The 16,380-nt window shown below is 46.6% G+C and overlaps 1 protein-coding gene across 6 annotated transcripts in view; it reads left to right on the forward strand.

Moving 5' to 3' along the window:
- The window catches only part of NRF1 (nuclear respiratory factor 1), a 73,663-nt gene that overhangs the window by 51,742 nt on the left and 5,541 nt on the right, over positions 1-16,380 (forward strand). For 2 of the 6 annotated variants that reach the window (XM_037388332.1, XM_037388333.1), the window contains exon 12: positions 7,748-7,804. The exons of 2 other annotated variants lie outside the window; for them this stretch is intronic. In XM_037388332.1, the coding sequence (XP_037244229.1) occupies positions 7,748-7,804 (57 nt within the window). Of the gene's footprint in view, positions 1-7,747; positions 7,805-9,283; positions 9,814-16,380 lie in introns of all 6 variants that reach the window. 2 more of the 6 variants (XR_005104366.1, XR_005104365.1) reach the window with 2 other exon arrangements.

Below are 16,380 nucleotides of genomic sequence, written 5' to 3' on the forward strand. Positions count from 1 at the left end.
TTCCTTGCAGAGATGTGTTTTAACAAGGGCCTTTGTGGGATGGCTTTCCTGCTTCTCTTCTGCAGCAGTGACCCTATTTTCTCATTGCATAGGGTTATTGCTTTCCCAAGTTTCCCAAGATAGGGCTTCCTTCCCGTGGTAACTCTTCATCACAAAAGAGTAATAAGTCAATTTGGCTGGTAACACTCTGAGTGAATGTGCTGCTTGACTAGTAATTCATTGTGTTTCTAGACTGAATTTGAAGCCCACTGATGTATTTGTATATTTGTCCACGCTTCTGTGTTTTCATCTCACAGTCCCTCAGTAATCCACGTGGCTTCAGAAGGAGCTGCTTAGTGCAGGATGCTTACTGAAAAGAGGCCAAGCCTTTTGGCAGGTGAAGTGATGTATGTGGCATATATTTTTATTCACTGGATCTTGCTTTTCTCCATCTCTTAATGAGACTTTTCATTTGACTTTACTATTGCCAACATTCACATTAAAATCCAGGCATTTGTTTCAATTTATGGTGACAAAGTCCCCAACGACTTGGCTTTGAGAGCCAAGTTACTGAAGTCCTGAGCTTTGCTGGTCCACTCATACTAACGTCCCCGAATCGGGGTATCTGGAGGTGACAGAGCATATGGCTTTCGGCTTACTGGATAGTTGGAGATCACCCTTGCTTATGGAGAAGGTGCATTCTACCTGATGTCTACATAAGGTGATGGGGATGGGCAGCTCTACACCACTCCATGCTTGCTCAGCCAAGATGAACATTGAGCAGGAGAAGGAAGAGGCCTGGTCACCTTTATGGAGTACAGTCCTCATTTTAACTAATGCGTGATTGAGAAGTGTATAGGATTTTATTTGAGAGAGGGGTGGGTTTTCTTGTTGATGGTATATTGTGGGGTTTTTTATCTCCCTAATGTCTATGCATGCTTACTGTAAGACTTAGACATTTGAGAAGGACTTTGGACCTAAACCAGTTTGTTTGATTACAGCAGTGTTTCTGGGGTGTCTGCAAGAGATGGGTATTCTAATCCTTTGACAAGCTTTTGTCTAAAGGAGATGAGGTTGAATACAGGCAGGAAAGGAACGGCAGTCAATATACTTAGCATGTTTCCCTAAATATGTATGGAAGCACAGAAATGGATAGACAAACATTTCCTTACTTGCTACTGTTTCTAGTCCAGGAATTAGGATGGGAACGGATGGAGATTTTTGTGTAGTCTGCAAGCAGACCTCATTAGTGCCGCTGTCTGAGGATCCGTACTTTGGCCCCAAGTTGGGGTAGGGAGGTGCTTTCCTGACAAGCTGCAGATTTTCAGCATGGTGCTGTTGTATTTATAGCTCTTGGCCTAAAGAAAAGGCACAGGTGGAGTCAGAAAACCAGCTCTGTGAAGCTGCCTAGCTCTGCATCACTCTCCTGACCCATCACAGGTGCTGGTGAGTCACTTTTCCAGGCTTCCTCCTCCATGCCCAACCTAACCCAGGTCAGAGGCTTGGTTGGCAGAACTATACCAGCAGAGCTGCTTCATGGGGCTCCTGCCACCTTTGCAAATAAGGCGGTGGTACTCTGGAAAGGACCACAGACAACATCAGGCTGGGGAAGGCAGCTTTTTGCCATTTCTATTGGACGCATCTATGCTGGCAGAGCCCAACTCTGAATCTGAGCATTCAAACCCGTAAGTGTTGAACTGGGTGGATGGTAGATTAAGCCAAGATCAAAATCAGCCTCTGGTTTGCTGCTCCTTTCTCAGTGCTCCCAGGACAAAGTTCATGTGTGGTGGATTCTGCCTGTAATAACAGCTTACTCAAACATGCTGAGCGTGTGGCAGCCCCCCTTCAGCTTTTTGAGCCCTGTGAGATTTTGGGTGTTGTAGCCCATCTCTGGAAAACCTTCCAGCTTAACAGCAGATGGGAGACAACCAAGGACAACTTCATCCTGCTTGCATAATCTCTGCTCATTCTCCTGCTCCTCCAGGTAATCTGAAATGAAAGGTCTCAGCTCAGCGATCTTGCACGTTGGCATGGCAAGCTGCTTCCCAGAGCAAAGCAAGACTTGTGTCTTGAGTTGTAGGGCATTGTTTCTTCTGCACCTGATTCCAAATGATGCCTTGCTGCCTGGAGATAAAGGTGAGCAATGGTCCCTGCTGTGCAGCAGCTGTAGCACCTTTTTCAGTGCAGATTTTAGCTTGCAAGGTGGCTGGCTTCCTGCTCAGGGAAGTAGCATCTGTTCGTCCCCATCTATGTAGTGATGGATGAGTAATGCAACCACAGACAAAGCTGGGGATGTCATTGCTGTTTTTCCTACCTGTGCTGTACCACTTTTACCCGTTACACCATTCAGGGGCTTGGGGAATTGAAAGAGCAGCCTTTGATTACACTGAATCAGGGCAGATGGAGAGGGGCTTTCTAATCCCCCTGCACCCCTATGTCACAGCAGAACTGGGCTGCAATCTGCTGTTTCATGACAGCAGGGTACAGTTCTTGCCTTCCCTAGCAGGTACCCTTGTGGCTATGAGCTGGGCTGAATCAGGCCACCCTCTCCTGCTGTACACTGGAGAGCTGTGGAAAATGTTGCTGGGCTTTGAATGGATGGAGGCTTGTCTGACCCGAGGGCAGTTTGTGAGCTCCAGGCTCTTAATGGCTGTCAGTGGGCGTAGGGTGCAATCTGATCCAAATGGGAAGCTGGCTGAAATCCCAGCAAGCTGTTGTTACTGTGTGAGGCATCTTATGAAATGAGATGGGGTTTGTGAACTCTCCCCCCTGCCAGGCACCCCACTAGAAGGAGAAATACCCTGTAAGCTAAGCCACAAGCTAGGGCTTCCCCAAGTACAGCTCTTCAGTGCATCGAGGCATGGTTTGCATGTCTCTCCATTTATAAAGCTCATAGTCTTGTGAATTAGACCAATGTTTCCTCCTTGCGGAGCTATTTGTACTTTCTGTTCTCGGCGCAGCCTCCCCTACTCCATGCTCCAATTCAGACTGTGCGTTCCCACTTCCCAGGTGTGTGATGCAGAGTAGACTTCTCCAAACTGCTCAAGGGGCTGTGTGTTTTCTTTGTCTTAAAAAGTGCTCTGCCCCTCTTTGAAAAAAGCCTTAGCTGCTTTCTTAGCAGGGTTTGACCTATTGAGTTCCTCTGTTGCTTTTTTTTTTCGAGCATGTCTAGAGGATCATTCTGTGGCTCTATTTATCCTCTTCATTGGATCTCCGTAGCAGGGGCTGATTTTAAAGCCTAAAAGCACAACCCCATCTGTCTTGTGCCTCTGGGGCGTAGTAAAGAGCCCCGGCCTGCAACCACTGAGTCTGTGAGCGATCTCACTTGCAGAAATGTTTTCATTGTCCACCAGACGTGTGTATGGCAGAATGATGAAGATGGCAGGTTTTAATTAATTTTTCCAAGTGGCCTTACTGGACCTTCAGACTTCTGTTTTTCTAAGTGAAACTTGTTCCTCCTCATTGGCCCTGATGTTCAGCAGTTAGATTTTGGGTTTGAAGAGGACAACATTCCTTGCTATAGGATTGATTTGTGTATGCTTCGAGACATCAGCAGGTCGCACGAGAGCCTGGGGAGATGCAACTCTACCTTGGCATCCCTTGGCTGGTGACACTTGTCCAAAAGGTTGGTGGGATGCCCTCGCCTGTGGGCACACAAGGAAGAGAAGGTAAATTTGTCACTGAAAGGACTGTCCAGCCTTCCAACACCTTGACTGCAGCCTGGTAAATGGACAGCGTGAGACTGAGCCCTGGGGGTATCCCTCCTCTCCCCTTTCACTGGGTGAGTCCTAATGGTAGCTGTGCAGAAGGCTTGAAGGTAAAACCATTTTTCATTGTCTTCTGATCAGTCGGGAACACTTTGCTCGCTGCCTGGCATCCCTTTGGGAAGTAACTCACAGTTGCAGTAGAGGGTGGTGTGTTTGTCCCTGGCGGCCCCTGTCTCCCAGTGACCTTCTCAGCTCATGAAGACAGCTTGGCTTTGCTGTAAAGCAGCTCATGTGACAGCAGTAATCCGCAGCTAGTAAACAGCTGTGCAGGAAGATTGCAGGGGAATCGCCCTATTTTCCCCTCACTGTAGACCCTGGCAGGCCAGCACATGAGAGCAGGACAGTGGCTTCTGCTTGCTGTGGGAGGCTGCTTCCTCTTTCGCTGCATGAGTCCATCTACAGGTTGGTATGTTTGAAGCCACTCCAGCCATCGCAGCAAAACATGCTTGCCAGGTTAGGTGCACACACGTGCTTCTGTGAGTTGACATGAAGCTGCGAAACAGGTTCCAAGAAGAAAAAAAAAAGCAGTTTCTCTTGAAGTGGTTTCCTCAAATCTTTTCCAAAGCCAGAGGTGGCATTTCTAAGCCTGAATTTTACTTGTTCTTCCCACCCCCTGTATCCTTTGGCTTAATTTATTCCCTGATGTGTACAAATTCCTCTGTAGGTAACGCTTTCTGGTTGCTCGCATGGACTCCCTTCCCCACCAGAGACACTTGGTCACTGGTGGACTTTTTGCCATCAGCCCACAGAAAGTTAAAAGTGTGCCCTGGAGAAGACACAGACTCTGAGAAGGGAAAGACTGAGGGAGCACTAGCTTGGAGTTGATTTAAAATTAATAATGGTATTATTTGTTATTCCCATACCCAGCTTATAGATCATAGCAAACTTTCCCTCCCTGTGGCTTTGCCTCCTTGCTGCTGCAGATCCCTGAACTTCCTTATCTCCATTTTCCCCTGTGATTTTAATCTTCAAAGCCTGAAGCATGTCTGAGGGGAAGTTCAGTGAATGGGGAACAGTGCTGATGAGTTGAAAGAGCCAGCGACATCTAAAGCAGGTGGTCTCAGACAGAGACCCAGGCTTGTGCAGCCAGAGGTTCCTACACTGCGCAGGCCGTGGCAGCCATCAGCTGCCAGCAATTTGCCCCGGTTCCCTCCAGGAAGGAGGTGCCTTTGATCAGGTAGGCAGCAGCTAGTTCATACCCATGTAATCCCTTGGTTTCTCTACTGTCTGTGCCAGAAACCACCAGCGGTGTGTTTGTGGCTTCAATAAGTTGTCCACCAGTGGCCCGAGACAATCCCTCATTTCATGTAAGCTACAGAACAGCCTTCAGAAGTGGCCATCTGTTACTGCTGGCCTGTGACAGATTTGAACGTGAGACCTTGCAGTGAAAGGCTCTTTTGCTATTCCCCTGAGCCAGCTGATCTCTTCCCTTCCACCCCTTCCAAAAAAAAAAAAAAAAGCTTTGTACTCCCAAGCATTAGGGGACTCTTAATTGGTGTGTGCACCACACGACCACTGCATTTAAATGGTGAACATATAGCTAATGGAACCCGAGTTTTAGTGCTGGCATATAGTACATTCAACTCCTTTGAAGTCACAGGGATCAGCAGCCGGGGGTGTTTGTGTTCAATTACACACCATCAGTGAATTTGGCCTGTGGTTGTTCCCTGTTGCTCCAACCTGCAGATGCATTATGATGTCCTTGGCCAGATCTTCTCTGAGGCTTCCTGGTGCATTTTCTTTTTTTTTTTTGGGGGGGTGGGGGGGTGGGGGGGTGGAGCAGGGAAAAAAGGGGTCTGATTTGTACTTCCAAATAGGAGTTAAGTGTGAAGAGGTTTGAAGTCCCGTGACAAATTAACAAGACTTGGATTTGGCCAGGTTTTAGGCTTTCTGCTTGTTTGCTGCTGTCAGAGATGTGCTTTCTTGCTTCTGGTCTGGGTGAACCTGCGGTCTGAGCCAGGGCAGCCAGCGAACGGGACTTCAGTCTGAATTGTCCACAACAGATGCAAAGCAGAAGGGATTCTCCAGCCACTGCAGTTCCTTTTGCTCTCAGGAAGCAGTTTCCAACCTGTTCCGTCCCGCTTCAGGAAGCGACAGAACAGGCTGTTACACAGAGTGGCTGCTTGATTCTTCTTGCAGTTTTTGTCTGTGTGGGTCCCTGTGCCATGAGTATCCCCTTTGTAGGCCCCTGTGCCTGTGCACCTGGGATGAGGCCCACAGGGACAAAACACTTAAAAGACCCCTGCTTTCTGGAAAGCAAAGGGTCATTTCTCTCCTAGCAGCCATCGTTGTCGCCTACTCTTGGTGTGCAAAGAGGCTTCCTACCACCCAGCCTGTGTGGCTCGTGGCTCGGGCTCTGCCCAGATGCACAAATGTTCTGTGCCTTCAGTCACCAGGCCAGAGTCCAAGCTTTTTTTTTTTTTTTTTAATCAACAGATGTGCAGAGTTTAAAAGGGAGGAATCTGCCAGAGGCATAGCATACCAAGAATAAGTACTCTTGAGAGAGAGAGGTAGGAACCCATCCCACCTGCCGCACAACCCAGGCAGTGGAAGACAGTGATGTACAAAAAAAGGAGGAATGTGGACTGTAAAAACTTGCTCCTTACATGATGAGTTCCACATCTGAGTCATGTATTCACCATGATTTATTGTTTACCTTGCTGAGGATGGGCCAGGCCCTACACAGGGGAAAGAGGGGGATCTGTGCTGCATGGGTCCCTTGTCCTATAAAGAAGACAGGATGCAGACACCAAAGCACTGTGACCCGTTGCAATGAGGGTGTGTGCTGGTTCGTAGCAGGGATGCTTTTATAGCTAGAATTGAAAGGTATGCTTTGAAGAAGAGAAAAAAAGACCCTTAAGGTATGTGTCTAGCCCTTTTTCCCCCCCCCCCCCGAGTTAAAAAGAAGAGTGCTTACCTCCTTGTAGCTAGTGCAGAAACTAGAGTGAGGTAAGGCTCCAGTAGAGACACCAGAGTTGCAGCTTTCCATACCTGCAAGGTAGAGCTTTGGATGCCCTCCCAAGGCATCGTCCTCCTCCCAGAGTTGTGCATCTTGCCTGACTGTGGGTTTATGTCACCTCTCTTGGCTTAAAAGCATGATTTCCCCCAGCGAAGAGGCACAGGGGCCAGGAATGGGGCACTGTGGGGGAGAACCCATCACTTTGGACCCATTTGTTGGGCTTGAATGTGCACTCTGTTGTAGCGGAGAGGCTCCCGCTGAACAAGTCAGTGAAATGCTGGGAAAATGTTTTCTAGATGAAGCTGGAGACTATCTGGTTACGTATTACCTTACTGCCAGAACAATAGCTGCTTTATATCTCCATGTGCTAAATGCTCTGTAGTATATGCTAATGTTCGTGTTCACCTGTGATCTATCGTGCAGCGTACGAACTTGTGAAACTCATCGAGGTCTGAGTCTGTCATAGCCTTAAAAATACATCGAACTCTTTTCAGAGACTGATGAGGCCAAGTGCCTGGATTTCATGAACTTTCTAGCCTCGTGCTCTTGGGATATATAGAAATGCCACTTTGGCAGCCATTTCTGCTTCTCATTCATTTCTCATCCCTCTACTTGGGGAATAGTAGAGAGCTTTATTAGAGGTGGTCTTAGCTTCTCCAAGATGGATTTTACTACTCTCACTTCTGTGCAGCTGTTTCTCACTGGGTCTCTCTGGTCCAATTAAGCCATTCATCTGAATACTTGTAAAATACAGTACAAATATCTGGAATTATCTTATGCTTGCCTCCCACTTACTGTACGTAAGTAATGTACATAATGTTCTATATAGAGGTAGTTTAGTTACTGTGCCTAGTATTGGGGTGTTACTTATATGTGGATATTGAATTTTCTACTCTTATGAGGACACTGAATTTTTTAATTCACCTAGTAAGCAAAAGGATGTATTTCTTATTAATATATTAATTACCGTACTTAATGCCCCCCTCCCCAACTGTAGTATTTGGCCTTTGTTCAGCCTTTTACACTTGCATTTTATTGTCAGGCTTCCTAACAACAGACTATTCAGGTTACAAGTGGAGCCTAACAGAGTTTTCACCAGGTGAGTGGATTTTTGTGGTGGTGGTTTGGAATAATGGGATTTAGCTGGTATTGCCACTTGTTCCTTTAGATTCCTGACTATATGGTGTTTATTGGGCTGTTTAAAAGGGGCTATATCTATCTGTTGGGTGTGTCCCCCGTCCTCGTGTCCCCCCCCCTGCTCCTTTCACACTTTCAAGGGGAAGATATCAGACATCAGATATATATTTACAGCCAGGCATCCTGCAATGGCTATCTGAGCCGCTGCTCTATGCCTGGACACTGACACTGGGCTTGGTGTAGAGATGCACATGCCTTTGGGGTGTGCTAATATCTTACAGCCCAATCCTGTTAGCCTTGTGAAAGCCAAGCTCTCTCATAATTGTTACTTAAGTAAAGATAGTGAGGAGCAGGACAGAGCTGGGCTCAGAGCCTGTATTTAATGACACTCAAGCAGCGGTACTGTGGTGATGGATGGCGTTTATGGGGATGCTGTGATTCTTGGATTTGTAAAATTTGGCTTTTTAAAGGTCACAGACACGATGCAAAGGAGGCAAACCCCCACAAATACACTTTCAGCACCCACCAGCTTTAAGAAACTATAGGCTGAACACTATAGCAGAAACCTAAGTAAAGAAGTAGGCTGTCCCATGTGTCACACAGCACAGGAGGCTAGATACAAGAGCTTGTATGTGTGTGACTGTTGACACATCTGCTGGCTGAAATCCACCAGCTTTTGGACTGTGGACACACCTGTCTCTTGATACGCAACTTTATTCCCCTTGCATGCTATTCATGATCTGCAAGGATGCACAGAGTATTGTTCCTGCAGAAACTCTGCCAAATAATTATCTACTTCATTAGAACAGGCAATATTTCAGTGCTTAAAAAAAAAAAAAAAAATTCAATTCAGATTACTTTATTCTAAGATGGACTTTTGTGATTAAAGTAATACAACGTTTTATCAATTTTAAATGGTACCCTGCCTTCATTCTCACCGTAGCCTTTAATAAAACCATAGAGGAAATACAGGACTCTAAAGGCTAGTTTTAAAGGTAGGATAAGAATCAGTCTTGATAGGCAATTCTTCCTCTGGAAGAGCCCCTGTGGATGTTAATAACATAGCAGACAAGTCAATAAAGTTTTTATGGCAAAATATAATAGGGATCTGCATTAGATGATTGTCCAGAAACTTATTCTTAGGTGTTACCTATCTCTGCTTTCTGAGAAGCTTGGCACCAATGACACTGGTCTGCTGCATCTTTTTTATTATCAGAAAACAGATCATAGGAAAAGTGAATCCCGACCAGAGCAGATATTAGGGGTTGCTGTACTTTATTTTTAACTGTTTCCTATATACATGATTGACCATGATAGACTGCTAATCTTATCAGGTATGCCCTTCACTCCACAGCAAAGCCAGCTGATCAAGGAAGCTTAGAAGTGTTATTAGCTAAGCTTTCATCTGTGGAGTCTGGTAAAAAAAGCTTTCTTTTCACAGGTAGACACATACACTCCTTGCGTGTTTGTCGCCTCTTCTACACACCAGATTGGCTTGGTTTTAGAGTGACGTACTCTGGGGACCCAGCACTAGTGTTGTGAGGTCTAGGTAAGAACTGAGCTTGAATAGACACAGCTTTATTCTGCCTCAGCTGACGTCCAGGTCCTGTTGTCAAGCTCTAAACTCACCCTCAGCACCCTATGATGGGGAGAGGGAGGGACAGGTAACCTTACGCAAGAGATAAGGGCTGAAGGCATGAAGCTAATCCCCCGTCAGGATGCCAGACTGCTGCTTTGCCTGCTTTCCCAAGCACCGTTTTCATGGGAGTTTTCAGCTACATCGAAATGAGGATGAAACAGAACACCCAGGATTTTGGATTAATCATTTCCAATGTTAAAAATAATTACAAGTTTTTCCTTATGTTACTGTCCTCACTGCAGATGATTGCAGATGGAAGACTTCCAGTATGTCAGGAAAGGGCTGGAAAGACAGAGGTTCATAGCAGTTGTGAAGTGTCATCGGTGAAGGAGGTATTTGTCACCACTGCTTGCAGACTATGGATCTTTGCTGTGTCAGGGAAGAGACTGGGTATCAGGTTGGCTCATTGGGATCTTCCTATTTCCATGGAAATGCTGGGGCTTCAGAGGAGATAATTCCATGAACACAGCTGAGCCCCTGTCTGTATGTCACTTGATAGGTTGGGCTGTCCCCTCCAGCAGCAGAGACTCCTGTAAATCAGGAATTCCAGCCCCAGTGTTTTTGTCTGAAAGTACTGCAACTTAAAAAGAACTCAAAGAAAAAAAAAAAGAAAAACAAGCCCTAAAAAAACTCCAGAAACTCAACCACACCCTCACACCACCACCCCAAAAAAAAAGCTCTGGAGTCATCTTCAGGGATCTTGTTAGTCATGTGACAAAGGAGAGTGGTGTCCTCTAGGTCATCTCTCTGGGAAGAGAAGACGGGGCTTGTGTATTCTCTTGGATTGTATATCTATCAAACAAAGCGGGAGGTGCAGATGCACCTGCCCTGGGTGGTCTGCTGAAAGGAGCCAAAAGTAACTGGGTGGTTGCTTTGTGAGGATGGGTTGCCTTCCTCTGCCCTAGAGGCAAAGAAATAAGAGACCAAGAAATAAGAGAGGTTAAGCCAAAGGTGTTCAGATACTTGGCTAAGCTGTGACCCTTCTTTCCTTGTAGAGAGGAAGAAAACAAGTGTATCAAAGGTGCTAGTGCAGTGAGCTGTCCCCTCGCAGCTAGAGAAGGTCTCTGACTGAGATTTGAGGATAAATAAAACCCAAACATCCAAACTTGGGTTTTAAAACAACACCTTCACACAAAATACCAAGCATCTAACAGTCTTTGCTGTAGCTAAATGAGTTGGAGGAAGAATGAGCCATATGAGCATGGTGTTGCATCCTGGCCCATGCCTTTCTGGTGGTGTAAGGCTGGAATTCCCAGATCAGCCAGGCCTTCTGGGGCACTGAGGCAGCAGCTCCCATTGCTCTGAACAGGCAGAGAAGGAAAGCTCATTGAAACAGAACAAGAGGAGCCGAGGCTAAGGAAAGAACAAGTCACTGAGAATATTAAGCAGGTAGGTGATGCCCAGGCACAGTCTTGAGAGACTGAGATGTGATCATGGAGTGGCTCCAGGGCTCTCCTTCCGATATCCCATGCAGTTGTTGATGGAAGTGTTGCATCTTGTTTTGTCTCCTGTGCTAATCTTCTGTTCTCAGGAAAAGTCAAGGCTATGGTGTAGCCTGCTGGACTGCAACACTCAGTTTAGTGCTCCATCTGTGAGCTGCCATGACTCAACTTCACTATCAAAACTTCAGGTGCCTTGTTATATTGGTCTTTGTTGTGATTTTGACTGGAGTGGCTCTTGAAAAGACAGATAATGGATGATCTTGAGGTATGATTGTGGTCAGCAAGCAGAATAAGAACTGTAGCTTTTTTCAGATTATAATTTGGTGGAACAATTTTTGTGTTTTTAAATTAATGGTGTAGAGGATACATAGGGAAGATCCTGGCTGCTGTTTGCCTAGGAAGTTCTCAGAGCTTAAATCCCTGCATGAGCTTTTTGTGATTTGTCAGTAAGCCATTTCTGATGGTGAAAATCCTTCCAATTATCATTTTGTCCTACAAGAGAGCTAATTTGAATTAGTCATTGATGCTGTAGCAGTAGTTGAAGGGGGGAGAGAGAGAGGCACGCTTTCAAAAGACAGTTCATCTTATCTTAAAGTAGGTGCCTGTGTTAAGAGGTGTCTTCTGCTTCCTTTGTCACCACTGAGTGTGGTAGGATTCCTGAAATGCTTGATTTCTGCAGCTGACTTTGGGTGAAATCTCATCCATGGTGTCACGTCAACACCTCATATCTTAAGGGACACGTTTAGTTTGCGGATGTTTCTTCTTTACGGTCAGAGGATTTTTCAGAGTAACATGTGACTTTGAGAGCACTCATTTTAGCTGGTGTGTAATTTGAACTTGATACAGAGATCTGTTTTGTTTTTCTGGAAATACATGCTCACACCAGTTGCCTGTCCTTCCCCCACCTCTTGAAGGCCTCTTGAGTCAGTCCCCCAAAAGGGCAGTCATCAAGATGATAATTTCTGGAAGTTTTGGTGAGCCAGGTTCCCACACAAAGCAATACAGATTTAATAAAAATCTGTTGTGGGAGCTTTTAACGTGCAGGCTGAACAGTGCTCTTTTGTGTTGGAACACGCCAGGTAGTCTCCAGCACTGCAGCTATCTGTCTTGGTGAGGATAAGAATGGTCTTTGCTCCAGGATTCAGTTGAAGGACACAGTTGCTCTGCAGTTAAGTACTGGTAGTTGTGCTACCTTTATTGTAGGCAAATACCTGCTATGTTGCCAGAACAAGTATGTGACTGCAAACAGCTGGACAGAGCTGCTCAATATCCTGTTTGTATGACTGTCCTTTTTAAAACTGGTAGCAGTGAAGCGTAACAAGAGTCCCTCCTGTTTTGCCATGTTGCTAAAAGGAATTATACATGGCTGGGAGAATTAAGTCTGTCCTGTGTTTGACTATGAACTAAGTTTACTGTGAAGAAATACCTCTAGTGCCAACCGATTTGTCCAGTATGTCCTAGTTCTGTCTTCTTCACATAAAATGGAGCCTCCAAAATCTTGTTGACGGACTGGGCTGAAAGGAATTCATGTGATCACTTACACCAGACGCTTGCCTGAGCCAGCCTCAGTCTTAGCTGGCTCTAGAAGACCTCCAGTGATGGTGACTTTGCTCCAGAGCTTCACTAACCTTATGTTTAGCTGTTGTGTTCTTATCTTACTCTGCCCCATTGTGGAAAAGATGATCAGGTTATTCCTTACTTACCTGCATCAGTCTTGATGTATTTACAGGCTGCCCTAGGTATCTAGATCAAAGCACACCCAGTGCCCTTTCATTGTGTTAGCTACCGAGGGCAAATGTTTTCATTGTTCAGAGGTCCTCTAGTGATGCATTTTCCTTTTTGATTTTTGTGCATTAAAACCTGCACACTGGTCACTTTGAATTGTCTATGAGAATTCTTCCCTCGTGTCTTCGAAGTCGGCTTTGGCTCTGAACAAAATGTAGCAATGAGATGGTATCTGCTGACGTGTGTGCTAGGGCCCCATAGTGCATTCCTGAGCACATAAATTTTGGTTGGATTGCTGTTGGATTGCTCAGCCCCATGCCTCTGGAGCAGGGGGAGAGAAGTTGCAGGAGTATCTACTGTGAAATGCTATGGCAGGATCATGCAAAGCAAAGTTTCTACTAGTTTCCCTTCAGCATGAGCTGAGAAGACTGGAGCAAACAAAGTCCCCTAAGTTTGAGGTGAATGGCCAAGAAAGTCCAATGGAAAATTTCATCTTTTTAGCCTTCTCCATTGTTGGTGTGAGCACTGTAAGGCTTTCAGAGCTCTACCTCTAGCGTTTCTACGTAGAAGCAAGCCTGAGAGACTCGTAAGGCCACTGACAGTGGTTTCCTGACTCTGCAGTTCTTGCAGATGTTCAAAGCAAATGATGAACTGAACAACTTTCAGCACTTAAACTCTTTGGTATCCAAGAGAACAGAGCAAGATGTTTCAAGTTTGGCGTCTATTGCACCAGATATTCTTTCTCTACTTGGTGCTGAGTAGGCTTTTGGTGTCAGTGGATCCCCAGGAGCAGCACTGGCTGCAGCTGACTGTGGCTTATGCTTCTGGCAATTTGAAACAGGCTTTGGACTCCTTTTGGAAGGGGACACGCAGGTCTCAGTCGAGGTCCTGTTTCTTTGTGAAATTATGTTGCCTAGCTAAAAAACAGATGACATTCTGTGCCCTGTCAAGGGCTCCAAGGTGATTGCTAAAGTCATTGTGCATTTTCTATTTTGCCCCATAAAAGAAATTGCAAGAGCAATACTTCTGTGCTACTTCATGACTCCAGACCTGTGCCCCCTGTTCCTCCATGCTCTGCACTCAGAGCACTGTTTCTTGTGGCTTCACAGCTTTTGCTACCATAAACTCAGCTCCGCTAACAGCACCCCTCTCAAACTTCCTTCACCTTTCAACACACATGAAGGACACCTGAAGGGTGTGTTGGAGAGGCTTGCACCATCTCCCCTTCCCTTTCTTGTTGGGGCTAGGCTGGCTTAGTACCGCAAAGCAGGGCTGAGCATTGCTTGAGACTCCTGGCTCCCAGATGCAGGAGCCAAATGGTAATGCTTCTCCATTTGCCTTTGCTTGCTCACAACCCTCCCTTTCTAGAGGCTGTTCCCACAGGAGTTTGCTTTGGCAGGAGATGAGCTCTCTGTTGTAGCTGATGCTATCAAAGAAGAGGATTTTGCACTTTTTTAAAGAGGAAGCTGTTTCCTTTCTTGAGTTGATGTTCAGCGTGATGATGGGGGTTGCTGTTGTCTGGTCCAGAATGGGGCTGTCTCCTGACCCTCCAAGACTTTATTCTTGTGTTCCTGTTTGAGCTCCATACAGAAAAAGTTACATGTGAGCTCTTGCTGTTAAGCCTTTCCATGGTGTAGAGGGCCATGCCAAGTCCTCCTCACTGGAGAAACCCGTCTCATCTGGGAAGAGGACATCTCTCAGTGAGTGACTGGCAGCTGAGGGGTCCCTTGAGGTTGCACACTGTTCAGTTTCTCCCAGCCATTCTGTGTGTCTTTGGACATTTAATGTGAAGATTAAGCTTTCAGAAGTGTTACACTGAATGTCCATACAGGATATTGAAACAACTTCTGTCTTGTTGGTATCAATGAAGGCCTTTCTACTCTAGGGTGCATTTCAAGGCTTGCAGAACCTGACTGTCCAGCTGAAAACTCCCACTGCTGCCATAATGAGAGCGTACCAAGCATTCACAGGACGTAAGGCAGCAAGGCTTTTCATACCATCTGTGCCAGATCACAACTGGGTGCTTACAGTCCACCTTCAGACAGAGCTTTGTCCAAGGTTGCCTTGGGCTGTTACAGTTTCCTCACTGATGGGACCTTTGCGGTGGTAGGATCTGCATTGCCATTCTAGCCCATCTTCCATCCACATCTAGTATGATTGGTTCATACCTGGAATGAGATACCCACTAAATAAGCTTTATTCAGACTCTTGGCATTTGGATGTGGAGCCACATGGGATGTTGATAAACAAGACCTCAGCCCACGTCTCCAGGTGTGGTCAAACAACATGGCGATGGGCTTGGGTGGTATAGACCTCACCTCATCTATGGTCAGGAAGTAACCAGTTCGTGGAGCTGGGACACTGAAGAGCCCATCTGCTTGCATGGTTAGCTATCTGGGTACTTTGAGCACCTTAGCAGATGGCCTGAGTCACTTTAAACTACCAGACACTGAACAGGAGATAAGGATGCACCTTGCAGAATGGACTCAGCCAAAGATACTGTGAAAAAACCAGTGTGTATCGTGTCCCTGAGTAGGACAGTATTGCAGATACGACTGGGAATGCACGCAACAGCTGGAGACTGGTCGTATCTCCTTCTCATGCTGCCCTTGCTTTGATCTCAAGGGTGAAGAGGTGTTAAAGCCAGGCAGAAGCTCGGACCAGTGAGCCCAGTTCCCTGAGCATTGTGACTGTCGTGGATGTCCAGGGCACTTCTGAACCTTGACACCAGTTCTCAGGGCACAGAATCATCCCACCCACCCAGCCTTCTCCCCCCCAGCCCTGTATGTGGTGGTTTAATGCAGTCACCTGTAATTTAGGATCAAAACAATTGTTCTTATGCTGCTGATGATGATCTGCCTTCTATGCCAGGTAAGATGTCTCTGTCAGCCATCACATGACTTTTTGCTTCTGAATCTTGTAGCTCTCTGGTTGCAGGTAGAGCCTAACCCTTACCCATCTTCTGTAAGCTGTCACCTCTTCTCTGCTGAAGCAGCAGGAGTTTCATGATCTCTTACGGCCCATCACAGTCCCCCAGCTAAAATGCAGCTGCTAATGTTGCCTGACCCAGCATTAGAGTACAACTGCAGCCATCTCAGAGTCAATCTACAATAATCCTTGGAGTCATGCTGGCCATCTCAATCCCTAAGGCCTGCCGTGGCTCTCCTTCTCTTTTGGCCACCCTCATGTCCTGACCCATTCCCCTCCATGGCTGTCAGGTGATGCTGGCCATGCCGTGGCCTCCTTCCTAGCAAAGCCATCTGATCCTCCACCAAAAAAAGTCTTTCCCTGGCACGCTGCAGGTAAGAGAGAGGCAGGACCTCAGTGCTGGCTCTGCCCCAGCTTCCTGTGTAGATGTTGTCCTTGTGCCCAGCTGGCTGGAGCTGGCTTTTCATCCCTGCCAAGGATGGGAAGTGTTGGCAGGTAGGTGAGATTGGTGGCCAGGAACGGGAGATTCGCAGAGGGATGGAGGTGCCTGGGCTTCATGTCTCACCCACCGCTCCTTCCAGAGGGGCTTTCTGGGGACTTCACAAAGGGGAAGCAAACACACAGTTGAGCTGCATCTTCCTGTTTGCCAGGAGCCTGTGGCCATGGTCTGTGCTGCTTGGTGCATGATTCGTCACCTCCACTGTCATCCCTCCCCAGGCAGGAGCTGATCTGAGCTGCATGCAGGGTCCGATGGGATCCCTCTTCCCTGCCTCAGCCAGGGCTCTCCCTGTGTGCTCCATTCCT

The sequence above is a fragment of the Falco rusticolus genome, chromosome 5, assembly GCF_015220075.1.
Source record: "Falco rusticolus isolate bFalRus1 chromosome 5, bFalRus1.pri, whole genome shotgun sequence".
In the NCBI taxonomy this organism is placed as follows: domain Eukaryota; kingdom Metazoa; phylum Chordata; class Aves; order Falconiformes; family Falconidae; genus Falco; species Falco rusticolus.